Here is a 15,672-nt window from a genome sequence, read left to right as displayed (position 1 = left end):
TACGGACTGTTACGTCTTTATGCTTCCATCTACCAATAATAGCGGCTTGGGGAAGAGTTCTCTATCCTCATGCAGTAAGACACAATATCTATTCACTTAGTTGTTCGATGTCTTCCGTCCATTGACCTGCGTCTATACTGATGTCTTTGTCTTCTATCCTGCCAAGGTCCTAAAATTAATAGTTACCCATCTATCATCGTGTCGCTTTCTATTCCACAATCCCTGCCCACATATCCCATCCTCCAAGAATCGATTCTCTCCTCAGGAGCTTCAGTGTACCGCGCCGTCAAACAGCTCTACTCTAGTTCACGCATACCTTAAATGTGGACGAGCTACTGTATTATTTTTTGACTCTTGCACTCCGGTGATATGAAACCGGTGACTCAATTACTACAATGGAGGACAGCTTTCCTCCGCTGCCGGGAGCTACAGGGCCCAATGGCCTAGTGGGCGGAGGAGAGGCAAGGGTCTTAAACCAGCAGCAAACAGGAGAGGGCCGCTTCGGCGTCACGAAGACAAAAATATTATGCTCCGATGTTGATGTTGTCTTGGAGTTCACGCCTTCGCCGTCGTCTGGTGCACGGAAATTGGCGCATATGAAGTACCTCATGGGTGTTTCAAGCACGGCTTTGAAAGAATCAAGCACGTATTTCAGAGTGATTTTAGATCCTGACAAGTTTCGGGAAGGGCGAGAGCTTTTTGAAAAGACGGCTCAATTAGATGCGAAATACGGAGCTGGTGAAGTGTCCATGAATGATGATGAAGCTGCATTCGCAGAATTGCCTACAATCAGCATCGAGCTACCGCCGCTTGCTGGTGTATTTGATAAGGCAGATCTAATTGAGACGTTTTTGAGAGTGTTATATCTTGGCAGTGCAATGTCGCACGATGACCAGAATATACAAGACATTCTCAATCACCTTGCGAAGAAATCGATTTCATTCGTGGCCAATTTGATCGTTCTTTCTGACAAGTTTGGTGGCCAGGAGGCGCTCAAACGGGCTCTGAATATTCCGCTAGACGGGGTATCCAAATCTGTGGGCCAGACACTGATATCCAAGACACTACGTCGTCTCCAGTCTTCCCGGGTTGAGGACGAAGAGCGCACACGCCAAGCCATATATTTTGCCTTATTTCTGGGGTCCAATGACGGAGTTTTGGCTTTCACACATATGCTAATCATTGACGGTTCCAGGGAGTGGGTATCTGGCGGCGGAGATGGATGGGTCGGTATCGATAGGCCGCTATGGTGGCATCTTCCGCACGGAATTGAAGGTATGCGTGGTCTTCTGAATCCCTTGCAACTGATAAATATTCCCGCCCACTGCTTCCTTACTGGATATTGGCATCAAAACATGTAAATCACTCACATATGCCCCTAATGGCACCGATTTCTAGAGGAGCTCCGCTTCCGTCACGAATCCATCCTAGATACAATCACAGATTTGCAATCCCATTTTCTCCGCGCATACGGCGCCCTACCCCCAGAATCTTCTCCACATTCTCCTCAAATAACGGACCCCAGTATATCTGCATTTCCGCTACAGCCACCACAGCATTCAATGCGCCTACAGTGCCGTCGAATGTACGAAAATTCCCGCGCCTGCGACTCCTTCCACCTGGGAGAAATTATCCGTTTTTTCACCACACGAACCAAAACCCTGCATCTGGAATCTACCTTACCACCGCACATGCATGATTCTGGTGATTCTGAGGACGAAAACGCAGACCATGTCACTCACAACACTACTAACTCCACCCAACCCCCTCCGCCACCAACAAACATAGCAACCCTCCTCGCCTCCCTCCGCCAATGCCCCGAATACCAAATCGACCCCAACCACATAGGCTGCGGTCTGCGCCGCCGCCTACTCCCCGCCCTCGACTGCCTCGCCAGCTTCACAACAAACAGCACCAACGCCGTTGGCATTTGCCCCTCGCACTTCAACAGCGGCAACGACAATAGCACCAACCCATACGCGTCAATGGCAACGAGGTGCGCGAGAGTGGGTTCGTGGCGGAATCATGCGTTCCGCGATGCGATCATGGTCGGCATTGGGGCCGGGAAAGTCGATTCTATCACCTACTTGAATGACGGGCGTGCGAATGGGGCGCTTGCGGAGATGTGTACGTGTGTGGTGAATGCGGAGTTGGCGAGAGCGGCGTTCACGGCTCGGAGGAGGGCGTGGAATTTGTGAGATTGGGGAGAGGAGGACTTGCTGTTGTTGTACAATGCATAGTACCAGTGACAGAGGTCGGGGAAGGGAGGAGGAGGAAATGGTTGCGGTTTTTGCATACCATGCGGGGGAGATATATCATAGATGTTGGCCTATGTCTTTTATTTTATTGTAGTAACTTTTTTTTTTTTTCTTTTTTTTTTTTTGCTTGATAAATATTATATTCCTCCATCCTCCGATCTCCTTGGACTACTTGAAAGGATGTGCCCTGTAGGGTCGATTCATTTCCCGTAGAATACGCTTTGCAAGTCTAAACAACGCGATCGACAAGGTGGCAATGTATCTGGAAAGGGCAAATATCCACAGAAGTAAGCTAAAAAGTGGCGTTAACGTACACAAATCCATTTATCCTCCCAATAGCGAGTATCTGAAGAAAGGGGAACATAATACCGGCAGCGCAGACAAAGGGGAAAAAGAAACGAAAAAAAGAAAAACTTTCGCTGTTTGAAAAACACAGGGTTACTTTGCCATACCAAATTAAAGCTATAAAGAAAGGTATAAATACTGCTCAGAAACTCAACATGATCGGGGGTTAGGTTTGATGCTAATAAAGGCAGAAGATGTCTAAATTTAGGGTAGGAACAACAGAAAGTGGTTTCTCGAAAATGGAAAGTTGTGTAATAGATAGAAAGGGGAAGGAGGTCGGAGGGTGCGATAAAAAATCTTGGAAGAGGATAGAGGTTAAGGAAGAGAAGAAAGTATAAAGGTAGTTACTGGTAATAGTCGAAGATTGCCTGGTCAAACAATACCAAAAGATCGGGCCGTTATCCCAAGGGCGTCTAACGCCAATATGAACCCAAACCTACAAAACCTTGGAAGGGTTTGGAAGCGGAGGTGTATATATTCCGAGGGAAAATGCCACACGATCAAGGTATCATCGTCGTATATCCCCCAATAGTCGTTACAACGCCGGAGTGTTTTCCATGCATAACCATGGTACCAGCGCAGCACAAAGGAAAAAGAAAGAGAGGTAAGCATTATCGTTATTTCCATCACCTACCGCGGAACGACCACGGTGGTGTTAAATTCTTCCATCGGCGACAGCGGATGGATTTACCGTTGTCGAGCTTGAACGACATTCATCCGGAGGCAAAAATCGGTTAACAGGATTCAAGAACTGAAGCCTTATGAATATCCGTTGCCAGTCACATAAAACTCAGCCAGAGCGGAAACATCACATAGGCGTGAAAAAGCCTAGAGCGGTACTGGGCATGGAAGATAAATAGAGCCCATTTGCAGTAGAGACAGAGAATAAAGACACCATTTATTTTTCGGGGGAAGAAGGGGTGTTCGAAAGCCGGTTTCAATAGTTCAAGATGGATGGGACGGAAGGGAGGGATAATATCAGGGACCGGACTGGAAACTGAATGTTAGTATATACTTACCTTGAAAGTCGTTTGCCGCTCGACAGGTGTCTAGTTAATAGGAACTGATTGTGTTAGTACAAAAACGGGGCTTAAGGGTCACTGCGGTGGGTTAGCTTTCTTCCAGATGTCCATTAGAAACGGTGGCGTATATGACGCATGTGGCCGCTAAGTTGTGCATGACTGAGTATCCCTGTGTTAAAGGCCCAAATATGCTACTCCGGCCGATGTCGCTTTATGCCTGGCGTGGAACCCTCGACATCATTAATGCCAGAATCTATGAACGAACGCTTTGTTGATTTAGGGCTAGCACGCGCGAGCAACTCGTCCGTCTCAAGAACGGCTTTGTCTGAAGTTGTTGTGGTGAGAGATTCATCGAAATTCCCACCAATTGTGGGGCTGGCAGTAGCGTTTATTTCACCGAGCTCCGAAGTGGGCCTTTCCACTGCGTATGGCCCAGATCCGCCGGTGTAAGAAAGGGGTTCCTCAGCCGCTTCGTCGAGAGGGGCAGTTGGTGAGCCAATAGCAGCTATCGCCTCATTAGCTTCCACCATCGGACTCTTAAAGAGATCTTCATGAATCTCGAAGGAATCATGGGTTAGTTCCGGAGTTTTTGGAGCATCTCTTGTGGGAGATTTAATCACCAACCCAGGGGTGGCTTCTTCTCTGTTGGTCATCGGGACGGAATTTTCCTCGTTCTCGGTCCCGCGTACAGCTTCACCGGGTTCGAAAATTTCACCTTCATCCAGGTTGTCGTTGTCATGGTCGGCAATAGCTTCCTCTCGCGGCATCGCATCATTTGTTCCTAAATCGATTTCAATGTGTACATCCTTATTGGTTGTTGATTGAGCATAAATATCAGAACCATATCCATTGTCTAAAGAGACGGTATGGCTTTCCGTGTGGTCTTCTTCATGTGTAAAGTCAGCACCACCATTTTGGTATTCTTCTTCAATATCGTCTTCCGCTTCCGCTTCCAATTGCGGCGCGTTGTTGAACTCGTATCCTTGCACATACTCTTCCGACTGTTGATCTGTTGATTCATCCCTTGAAAGGTGTACAGTTGGTATTTTCATAGTTTGTGGTAGGTTAGGGCTTTGAGAACCCGAATCCTGGGGCTCAGTTGTGACCTCGCCGTGTTCGATTTTTAAGTTGTCCTCTATCGTTAATGTTAGCAACAAACGAAATAATCGCAATTTATGTAGTGAATGAACATCCCGCGTACCTTCGTGTACTCGCGCTTTTTCTCTTCCCCTATCCTCACCTTGGCCATGTTCTGTATCGCTGCATTCTTCAGCATTCTGCGATGATTCGATGCTACCATGGCTAGGCGTTTTGGTTGGGAAGTCGTCATGAACGACTTGGTCGTTTTCATCAGTAGGTGCACAAAACTCCGGTTCCGCCTGTGCTAGTAAATGTTGCTCTGGGGATTTGATTTCTGGGCTTCGGCTTGTCGAATCATGCCGTGGGCTCCTAGTTACGCTTTCAGACGAGATTCCTTCTTCATCAGCAGGTTCAACAAGGCGAGAGTACGGCTCAGCCGGCGAGCCGGTGTCTTCTGTCGTTAATAATGGCTGTTCATGTACTTCTTCATCCTCCGCTTCATGTTCCACACCTTGTTCGGCTTTGTCGATATCATAATCTTCCCATGTTAGATAAGATAATCCTTTACCCTCATTGGCAGATGCTGCAAGGCGAGCGAACTCAGCTGTGAAAGTGGGTCTTGAAGAGAGCGTTATATATAGAGGTTCAGGTTCGTTGATACCATCATTGGAGCAAAGATCAAGATAAACTTGAATAATTTGGACCAAAGATGTCGTGATTATGGGAACAGAGTTCTAAAAATCCGAGTTAGTATATTTTGCAAAAAGGGTAAAGAAGACAGTGATGGTCCTTACCTCAGGCAAATGCAATCCAAGACTTTCGATGTCCAGTATTAACTCTTCGTCCTCGCTGATATGCTCACCTAGCACTTGTCGGCACGCTCCCACAAGCTCCGCTACTGGAGCATTTGCTAGTCCTTCATCTTGTAGAAAAAAGGTTTCTGTCGGGTCATTTTCTCCAGGCGGGAACAACGATATTTCGCTATCCTGGTACAGTACTTTTACTGGGTGTAGACTGCTGCTTTTTTGGAGCTCATGTACTTCGCCCTGTGTTTCGTAGTCTTGTGCTTCAACAAAATGATAACTCTCGGTAGTATCTGATTGGTTTTCTTGGTCCAACGGCGGGAGTTTCTGTCCTCCAGATTCTGTTTCTTGATGCTCAGGTTCTTGAGCTGTAGTGTTTTGAGGTTCGGGTTCTGTTTGACTGTGCCCATGTAGATCTTCTAAGTCAGGCTCAACATCTTCACCATATTTTTTGAAGTCTCCACTTAGGTGTGCGACGTCTGCGTTCTCCACACCCTGCGAAGAATCGTTACCTTCCTCTACGGTAAACTCCTTGGGGTATTTTGGCTGGGCAATAGTAGTATCTTCACGGGTGGCAAGGTGCTCCTCAGCCACTGCTGGTGCGTTGGAAATTTCAGTTTCGACGTGATCTAATTGGGAAAGGGTTTCTGGAGCAGGGCTTTTGGCGTCCTCGGCAAGCTTCACTTCTTCTATTTCCTTTCCTTCTTCTTTTTCTTCTTCTCCTCCTTCCGCTTCTCTTTCTTCTTTCACTTCTTTCGTAGTGGGTATGTCTGTCTCTTCGATATCGCTGTCAGGGATGGGGGCATCAATGTCTTCTTCGTAGTCGTCTTCCATCTCTGCCTCGTAATCCATCGGATTATTATAAGCAGAATCTTCATCGAGTTGATAGTAACTTTGCTGGTATTGATCATATCCTGAAGCCAATATATCTCCGTCTATATATTCGCCATCTGCCATATCTGCGTCGTACGTGATATTTGCATCAGCAGTGGGGTGGTCTGAAGCTGTGGCGGAAGCGTCATCCACAAGTACATCATCATCTTGCTCAGGAACACACTCCTGGGCAAGGTCAAGGTCGATTTCGATATCATCGATATTCCCGGGATGCGTATGGCCTGCGTCTGAGGCCACCTCCATGTTGTCATCGACCACAGTGGGCTCCATGGTTCGCGGTAAAGTTATTGCTGCTTTCTTTTGTTAGGTCACAGGCTGGGCATCGTGACTCGCAGGTTTATTCTTCCCCTTGTCTAAGGTCACAAAAAATACGGGGGACGGAGAGCTTGCAGGGAGTCATTTGTTGGTTTGGAGATGCGCAAAGGGGAGGGGTTTTAGAGTGAGCAGTCCAATGAAACGAGAGCAGATTCCGTTCAAAAAGCCGTTAGCTGATAATAAGGACGGACTGAGAAAGATATCGTCGGTTACTGAAGCCCAACACGAGGTTGTTGTTGTTGTTGAGTGCTACTATGGATGGAAGTGGAGAGAAGAGCTGAGGTTTGGGTTGGCGTTTGACTTCTTCCCTCTCGTAAGCGAGACACAAGAGCCGCGTGGTGCACGGACCACCTAGCCTTCCATCATACCAGCGTTAAGAAGACAACAATCCTTTTGGAGCCGGCTCATACCACGACGCACCGTCCCTATCCACCACTATTACTAGTAGAATACTTTCCCACTTCATCTCGTCCGTTTGCACTTATATATATATATGCCTTGAGAAGATGGTAGGTTTGATTGACAGATGGCGAAACTGTTATCCCTTCACTGACTCCGAACCGCGGAAACCAGGTCGTCCTCGCAGCGTCGATATGTACCAGAGGGGGCAAAGCGGTGCTCTCACGCCAGTTCCGTGAAATTGCCCGCTCCCGGATAGAAGCGCTATTGGCATCATTCCCAAAGCTCGCAGACTCCGGCACGCAGCACACCATCGTCGAGCAAGATAATGTCCGATTTGTGTACCAGCCATTGGACGAGCTATACATCGTCCTTATCACAAACAAGCAGTCTAATATCCTCCAAGATATAGACAGTTTGCACATTTTCGCTCAGGTTGTCACAAGCATTTGCAAAAGTCTCGATGAGCAAGAGATATTACGGAATGCATTCGAGCTACTTAGCGCGTTCGATGAGCTTGTTACTTTGGGTTACCGGGAAAACCTCTCTTTGTCACAAATAAGGACATTCCTCGAAATGGAAAGTCATGAGGAGAGAGTGCAGGAAATAATTGAAAGGGTATGTGATAGAACTAGTGTAATAATAGTGATTTGATCACATAAATCTCTAACTCCTCCGTAGAACAAGGAACTTGAAGCAAGCGAGGAGCGAAAACGCAAGGCAAAACAATTGGAAATGCAGCGCAAAGAAGCCGCCCGCAGTGGTCGTGGCATGGTCCCTCGAGCCCCATCATACCCAGTGTATACTCAGCCGACTCGGGCAACACCTACAGAAACGTTCGACTCCTATGAGGCGGAGAAAAAGAAGACTTTTGCTAAGTAAGTTTAGACCCATAATCCTCACGCGACCAGCTCACTTTGTCTACCCCACTAACGCAGTTATAGGCCAATGGCTGTTAGGGGCAAGGGAATGCAGCTTGGAAAGAAATCTAAAGCAACAGACATCTATGAGAAAGTCCGAGGAGACCTCGGCCCTGAATCTGAGGAGACTCCGTTGGTTTCTCCCGCTACAGCACCTGGCATTTCAGATAATGTGGCCCAGTCCCGCGCCTCTCTTTCCGCAGACCGCGAGCCTATCCATGTTACTGTGGCTGAGTCCGTTTCCGCCAAACTCTCCCGTGATGGTGCAGTGAAGTCGTGGGAGATAAAAGGCGATCTTCAACTGCGTATCACGGATGACACATTTTCGAAAGTGAAACTTGCTTTGACAGCCAACCCTACACATGGGGCTGTTTTCCGTACGCATCCCAATGTTGACAGGGCACTGTTCACAAACTCCAAAGTGATTCAACTCCGTGACACTTCGAAGAGTTTCCCTCACAACATTTCAATTGGAGTCTTGCGATGGCGTGTCACTGGCACGGACAATACAGATGTCCTTCCGGTTACATTTACAGTTTGGGTAAACAGAGGTGCTCAATCAAGCACAGTGACCGTTGAGTATGAGCTTAATGGTTCGGACCCATTGCGAGACGTCGTTGTAACAATACCCTTTGGCACTGTTGAACCCACTGTGACGAATTTTGACGCGATTTACGAAGTAACTGGAGATAGCCTAGACTGGAACATTGGCACCATTGATGACTCAAATCCCTCAGGCAGTTTCGAGTTCGAGTCTGAAGACCCCAACAGTGATGAGAATGAATTCTTCCCCATGACTGTCCGCTTCCAGAAAGAAACTCCATTTGTGGATGTTGATGTTCAGACAGTGTCGCTTTTGGAGATGGATGGGCAGACGGTGAATTTCTCAAAGGACTTCAAAACGATTGCGGATGGGTACGTTGTCGAATAAATGAATTTGCTGATAGATATGTTGTCGAATAATTGAATTTGCTGGCGGTTGTAATTTTCTTCCAACACCTTTAGAATATTGATTTCTACATCTCTCTTTGTTGTTTCATGCTTTCTGCGGCGCTTTTCTATTCCGTTTATGGTTTTGTTAACTCTTCTATCTTACTTTTCAATTTAACTGGCGGGTTTCATGCACAACTTCCTCAGTTGTCCCTTGTTCTATCCTTCATTCTATGATTTGAGTTCACAAAATGGTATGGAATAGAAGGGATCTCTAGAATGGAAGACGAAATTGATTCCTTACTGAACTGGTGCTATGTGTCCTATGTACAGATTACCTGGCTTGTGGTCGATCTCGGGGCGTGCAATTCTTATGCAGGTGGGCCATCTTGCCGCGTACTTGTGGAAGCGGTGCGGCTCCATTAAATCCTGGCACTTTTGATGTATCCCCTAGTTGTCTCGACATTGACTTTAGGAATATTTGGATGTGTGCGAATTATTACTAGTTCCATAGGTGTTATATTCCGCTGCCATGTGCTTCCCGAGTAGTAGCGCGGCCTTTTAGTGATTACGTAGCGTATGTTGGTAGGATTCCTTTCATGTGTGGCTATGCTGCACACTAACAGACCCAGTGTAGGGGGAACTCAGCGGCATAGGGTCCTCAGGATCAGGGAGTTTTTTTTTTTTTTTTTTTTCCCTTTCTTTCCACAGTTTGAGAGCGAACCAGCCAGAAGACCACGTGCATTAACCTCAATCCAAGGAAAGGTATGCGTTTAAATCGGGGTTAACTATGCGCAGTGCGGGTACTGTATTCCGTACATACCAGGGGGTCAGTTACTACTGGCCAAGTGCGCGAAGCACCCCTATCTTGCCTCACTGTGGTTAGGTCTTCAAGCTTGAAAAGAATCCCGAGTCAGCTCAGCATTGAATGTGCTTGGCCCGGAATCTTGGCGCGAGTGTTTGGTACTTTTCGTTAATTCTCCCTGGCCTGAGGTGGGACAAGACAAAGTGGTATGTATGCATATCGCATCATTATGGAAATTCAATCGCCTTCGCACGCTTTTATCGAAGCCCAATCCACCCATGGTCCATAGATGAAGCTACGAACAGCTTTCCTATAACATCGTTTGCTTGCCGATGCCGAGGATGGCGCTTAGTGCGGTAGATCGAACGTAGAAATCTAGGCGTCTTACATAAGCGGTCACCTACGTATGACGCGGCGCAGCTTGGGGCCAGGCGGGATTAGCGCCTTGTTCCTGAAACATCCACCCTGGCCTTAATAATATCAAACGTCTTCTCGTTCACGAACGCTCAGGCTTTAACTCCCCCGCCGAGAAGCCACTGGCCCCTTATCTACCTTTCGTCCGCTCCTGCACGTCACGCACTGTGCGCCAGTTTTGTTCTGTCGGGTTGCGACCTGTCTCCATCCTCCCTTCCCTCATCGACAAGACCCCTCCTCATCAACATCTTGAGCACACTGCTGCATGGCCTCCCTCACCGTCCACCCCTCCTTAATCTTTCGTCTGATCACATCCTAACACGCACTCGTCCGGACGTCCCATCTCGCCTTTCCATTTGGGCGGCCATCGTGCGATCCGTTTACGTTCCCTGGGGGAATCCCGCCGCTCGTTTCTGTCTATCAACACCCTTAAAACCATAGTATACTTTTTTGTATATAAACCCCCCGTAAACCAATCGACATCCAATCGTCACAAATCCCGCAGAAAATTGCTGGCTCGATTTCTGTACGGTCTTTAGAGGGCTTGGAAGTCAATCGATCGATATACATTTCCACATTTTCGCATCGAGCTGTGGTTCACACAGCTGTATTTGCCTGGGTTGTTTATTGGCGTTAACATTGAGGTTCTTAGAGCTGCGGGAGCGATTAGCTCCAGATATTTATCATCATGGTTTCAGACAAGTCAGTCTCCTATTCCCTCGCCGTGATAAGCGTCGGTTGATCGTAAGAAGGATTGCCAGGGCTAACATTCTGTTCCGTGCGTGTAGATATATCGGATTGGCACTTGCCATTGTGTCTACCATGGCTATTGGTAAGTACACATTCGTTCCAGTGGTTTTCGCCCCTGCTAGTGGTGAAACCCTGTACTCACAATTGTTGCTGTGTAGGCTGCAGTTTTGTAATCACTAAAAAGGTCCGTTATCACCAGCCTAATCTCCACCCGCACATTTGGAAGAACTAAATGCGCTCAAATTCTTCCGTTTTCGATCTGACATTATGTATTGTAGGGCCTAATGGACGCTTCTAGTAGACATGGCTTTGAGGGAGATGGGTTTTCATACTTAAAGAGTCCGATATGGTGGGGGGGGATAATAACGTGTATGCATCTTCTTTTTCACACGGTTACATCACCAATCATGAATATCGTGCTGACGCTGGAAGAAAATTAGTGGTTCTCGGAGAAATTGCGAATTTTGCAGCATACGCCTTTGCGCCTGCGATTCTAGTGACGCCTTTGGGGGCCCTCAGCGTTCTTATAGGGTATGAAGCCCTGGTTGTGGTCCGTAGCGTTCTAGTATACTAACTTCGTTCAGTGCTGTGCTAGGGGCATATTTTCTGGGAGAGCGATTGGGAATACTTGGAAAACTGGGCTGTGCAATGTCATTACTTGGCTCCGTCATTATCGTTCTCCATGCACCACCAGATGAAGAAATCGAAACGGTGGATGAGATTTTAGAGTACGCTATTCAACCAGGTGAGTGTTTTCCGTGCCAAAACAAATTGTTCGGCGACACTAAGTATCGACGTAGGCTTCCTTCTTTACTGTGTAGTAGTTGCCATATTTTCAACAGTTATGATATATAGGGTGGCCCCCAAATATGGGAAGAAAAACCCTCTCATCTACATCTCAATTTGCTCGACCGTCGGCTCAGTTTCTGTTATGTCTGTCAAGGCATTCGGAATCGCGCTGAAACTTACCCTAGCTGGTCACAACCAGTTCTCGCACCCATCTACGTACGCCTTTGCCATTGTTGTTGTATGCTGCATTTTGACACAGATGAACTACTTCAATAAAGCATTAAGCCAATTTTCAACCTCGATGTGAGTTTGGGAAGCTTATTCTTCCTTATTAATACACATATGCTAATTCTCCTCGGCAGTGTGAATCCTCTATATTATGTCACTTTTACGACCGCAACGCTATGTGCCTCGTTCATTCTTTTCCACGGCTTTAACACGACTGATCCAGTCAACACTATTTCACTTCTCTGCGGCTTCCTGGTTATCTTTTCCGGGGTTTACCTCCTGAACTTATCCAGGACTGATCCCGATGGCCTTTCACTAGCTGGAAAAGGCGGCGACGACGATGGCGTCCCCACCGATGGAATTGCATCTATTCAGACCCGCCTGTCATTGCAGAATCGAAGGAGTATGGACCGACATCGACGGAGCTCGTCGAGTCTTGATTATTACGGAGGTCCTAGTGACCGTGAAGGGCTCATGCGTTCTTATGATGTCGAAACAGGCGCTTTCGGCCTACAAGATCTTACGGAAGAGAGTGATGACGATAATCAAGAGCACTCGACGCAGAAACGGAACGGCTCCGCGCTCCCACCAACCTCGTCGAAGGTTCCTGAGTCATGAAACAAAAAATTCCTGAGGATCATCCACGCTTTTTTCCACCCTACCTTGCTTCCTAGTTTCCCCGACGTATTCTGCCTGTTTAACCAAAACCAAAATCAAACCTACCTTTTCTTCCTCAACCTCCCTCGGGTATATAAGGTTTTTTTTGCCTATGACATAATGGAAACGATCACGAAAAATACACCTCTATTTGTGACGATCCATATTCTCGCCCCCTCTCCCTCCTTCCCTTATCATGGTTGTACAGGCCGGAGTGGGTTCAAACAATCAAACATCAACATCGTTCTATGATGCGGAACTATATTTCCTTTCATTTTCCCTTTTTGTTGCCAATCGGTCGAGTTTTGGGGGGACATATTTGATCATCTGGGTTAGGCTAGGGTTCGGTCAGGGCTATGTTTGTTGGGTTCAGGCTAGGTAATGAATCTCTCCCGCACTTATATCTGTCCTCATGCATTGTAGAAAGCTGGAGTATTATGGCGTTCGTGGTTTTGATGCTGTTACTCCTTTTTTTCCTTCTCCTTTACTTGCATTTTTGTGAGGGGGTTCTTCTACTTGACATATACGTCTTCTTTTTCTCCGTTTATTACATTTCTCTCTTGTTCCTTTCGCAGCTTCACATTATCCTTTGCTTGTGGTCCTTGTTTCGTTCTTAGTTTACGTTCTTTTTCACGAAACGACCATCTTGGTTGGGTTGAATGTGAAAGGAAAGAAACACGGAATTACCTACCTAGGTATGAACATGGAAAATCCAAATAGGTACAATCATAAAGGAACCAAACATAAACCGGCGACGATGACGTCGCGGCCGTTATGATGAAGGAGCCATCTTTTTCAACCTTCCTCTCCCTTGTTGCTCGAGCGCCTCTTTCAACTTACCGCCCTTTCTCCATTGTAAATATTTCCCTTCCATCTGAGCCGATCTCTAGATCTATTATCCACCGGTATATTGTAAATATCTGTACTATTTTTGATTCTCGTAGTAACACTAATACTGTACATACATCCATTATATATGACCCTAATCTGTCAGATTTGACTCAAGGTCACATACTCGTTTCTCATTAGCGTTTACTTTTGCACACACTCATACAAATATACACGTATCCGATTTGTTAGATCTATATACAAGTAGGTTAGATCCACTCGATTTGAGACTACTGCACCAGCAAATTATTTGATCTACCCACAAATACACATACATGCATGCACATTCAAGTGGCGAGAAACATCATGTGTTATCACGTCTCTCTCAAGGTAACAGTGATGGGGTGTTTAGATCTGAATCACTCTAGATCAAGAGGGGATGAGGATGCGGAGAGAGTAAATTGAGGAAGTCATGTAATGTAGCCAATAAGTAAGTCATTGATGTTGTGGTACAACCTCCACCATTCGGCTTTTCGTGGATCAATTTACGAATATACATATGGTACTTAAAGAGGAAGCGTAAGCAAGTTGGGGATATAAGACTTGGTAACATCGGAACTATAAAACTATCCTACTACCTAGGTATCTCCAAGGTCAGCAGGCGTTGATGGCGTGAGTGACGTAACTTTCATGGCCAACTAGCCCGATTGAAATCAGAGCTGCTCCTCGACAGAGATCCGATGGATGCCGGGATCCGAGCAGGTAAGTGGACGTTCTGATACCGAAATGCGGTGCTCGTTTCGCAGCTCGGAGTCAATTATTGATATGGGGTTTGAAGGGTGCATGTCCTTGCAAAGTAGCCAGCTCACGTAGAACGGTTTTATTTAAAAAAGTAAGACAGTTTTCCGAATTACATGTATGCCATGTCCTGCTGTGACAACGTCCCTTCACCTCCATGCTCCCTTCCTTGCTTTGGGAGCCGAAACGACAATTCATGGAGCCAATTAATCAATCAAATTTACCACGTATCAATTTTCTTCCTAGATCGAAGTTACGTGCTGTTTGCGCGCCATATTGATCGCCCGTTTGATCATCTTCACTGTCTCAGCCAACGCCTCCATAGAGGTGGAGCTTGGGACCTCATGGCCACCGCTATGCTTGTATGTAACCACATACGGAGACCGACGTAACTCTAGAATAATAGCGTCGAAATTTTGTAGATACGTGTCTTCCTGGCCCTAGATAATCGCAGTTGGGACATGAACTGGGTCCTCACTCCGTGTAGTGGTGACGTAGTGAACCTCCCCTCTAAGGAGATCTTGCCATGAAAGAGGTAGCGCGCCGATAGTAACATATTGCATTTGAGAATGGGATTGATGCGTTAATTCACTGGGTCTTCCTGATATTTGTGGATGCCCTAGGATGTAGCGAGCATAGCGCCTTGAGAAAAGCCTATGACGCCGTCGAAAGGGCCTTCATCTTCGATGTATTTGCCTAAATTGTCAAGGGCTTTAAGGACGATTTCTGGCGAGTTGGGATTGTAGTGAGCGAAGGTATCCTCCTTCGACGTGACGAGAGATGTGATCTCTAGAGGCTGGGTTGTTCAAATCACACCCGCGCATATGAAGGTTTCGCTGGATTAACGCACATACGTACCTGGGGCAATTGGCCATGGCAGACATCTCTCAACAAAGTGATACTCGTGATCACCGCCTAATTCATATCGTATGGCGGCTGCATATGAAGTTGAAGAGAGATTGTCAGCTGGGCAAGGTCAAGTATGATCAAGTGATTACTTTACCTGTCTGGATTCTGAATATCTAGACACAGCTCAAGTATTAGCAATGGCATAACGAGTCAAGAGGACGTAGAAACACATTTTTAGCTAGAATCACATCGTGGCAATGGAGCTATCGCCTGGCTATTCGTGCCAGCACCATGAAGGCACAGAAACCGCGTGATGTATCCGACTCAAAGCAAAACAGTGCTATTCTACGCGCTCAACCGCGACCGAGTTGTTCGAACGTCTGTAGAAGGATGTATATTTGGAGATGAAAAGTCACAAAGGGCAGTAGTCGATTCTCAGGGAATGAAGGGGGAAACCAGTTTGTTTTGGATCAAAAGGAATATAAATATTTGTCTTATCACATCTGATGGACTTGAGAAAAGGGACGTGGCCATCCCGGCATGTCAGAATGAGCCCGACGGAGGCGGAAACTTATACAGAAGCATGGG

The 15,672-nt window shown here is 46.7% G+C and overlaps 5 protein-coding genes across 6 annotated transcripts; 3 read left to right on the top strand and 2 right to left on the bottom strand.

Moving 5' to 3' along the window:
* Positions 1-47: 47 nt before the first annotated feature.
* On the bottom strand, positions 48-7,052 carry BDCG_04810. Of its 2 annotated transcripts, XM_045420456.1 has the most exons (4): positions 5,500-7,052; positions 4,827-5,439; positions 4,619-4,760; positions 48-4,511 (listed from the first exon to the last, which is right to left on the bottom strand). In XM_045420456.1, exons 1-4 carry the CDS (start codon positions 6,670-6,672, stop codon positions 4,460-4,462), a joined length of 1,980 nt encoding a protein of 659 aa, XP_045281019.1. In that variant the 5' UTR covers positions 6,673-7,052; the 3' UTR covers positions 48-4,459. The 2 variants fall into 2 exon arrangements, with proteins under 2 accessions (XP_045281019.1, XP_045276557.1); XM_045420455.1 differs by having other exon boundaries at positions 48-4,760.
* BDCG_04811 (uncharacterized protein) lies at positions 52-2,425 on the top strand. The gene is made up of 2 exons (XM_045420457.1): positions 52-1,275; positions 1,399-2,425. The coding sequence occupies exons 1-2, from the start codon at positions 396-398 to the stop codon at positions 2,196-2,198; spliced, it is 1,680 nt and encodes a 559-aa protein (XP_045276558.1). The 5' UTR covers positions 52-395; the 3' UTR covers positions 2,199-2,425.
* Positions 7,053-7,066: 14 nt separating the features above from the next.
* On the top strand, positions 7,067-9,641 carry BDCG_04809 (coatomer subunit delta). The gene is made up of 4 exons (XM_045420454.1): positions 7,067-7,226; positions 7,291-7,734; positions 7,798-7,994; positions 8,061-9,641. Exons 1-4 carry the CDS (start codon positions 7,224-7,226, stop codon positions 8,965-8,967), a joined length of 1,551 nt encoding a protein of 516 aa, XP_045276556.1. The 5' UTR covers positions 7,067-7,223; the 3' UTR covers positions 8,968-9,641.
* Positions 9,642-9,684: 43 nt separating this feature from the next.
* Positions 9,685-13,890, top strand: BDCG_04808 (uncharacterized protein). Its single transcript, XM_045420453.1, has 8 exons — positions 9,685-10,887; positions 10,974-11,017; positions 11,094-11,119; positions 11,214-11,304; positions 11,376-11,466; positions 11,520-11,680; positions 11,736-12,027; positions 12,087-13,890. The coding sequence occupies exons 1-8, from the start codon at positions 10,874-10,876 to the stop codon at positions 12,568-12,570; spliced, it is 1,203 nt and encodes a 400-aa protein (XP_045276555.1). The 5' UTR covers positions 9,685-10,873; the 3' UTR covers positions 12,571-13,890.
* A 964-nt stretch (positions 13,891-14,854) lies between these two features.
* Positions 14,855-15,606, bottom strand: BDCG_04807 (uncharacterized protein; the record flags this gene model as incomplete). Its single annotated transcript, XM_045420452.1, has 3 exons — positions 15,292-15,606; positions 15,094-15,171; positions 14,855-15,024 (listed from the first exon to the last, which is right to left on the bottom strand). The coding sequence occupies exons 1-3, from the start codon at positions 15,314-15,316 to the stop codon at positions 14,855-14,857; spliced, it is 273 nt and encodes a 90-aa protein (XP_045276554.1). The 5' UTR covers positions 15,317-15,606.
* Positions 15,607-15,672: the final 66 nt, after the last annotated feature.

This window comes from Blastomyces dermatitidis (assembly GCF_000003525.1).
Source record: "Blastomyces dermatitidis ER-3 genomic scaffold supercont1.5, whole genome shotgun sequence".
Lineage (NCBI taxonomy): Eukaryota > Fungi > Ascomycota > Eurotiomycetes > Onygenales > Ajellomycetaceae > Blastomyces > Blastomyces dermatitidis.
This window is presented reverse-complemented; position numbering and strand designations above follow the sequence as displayed.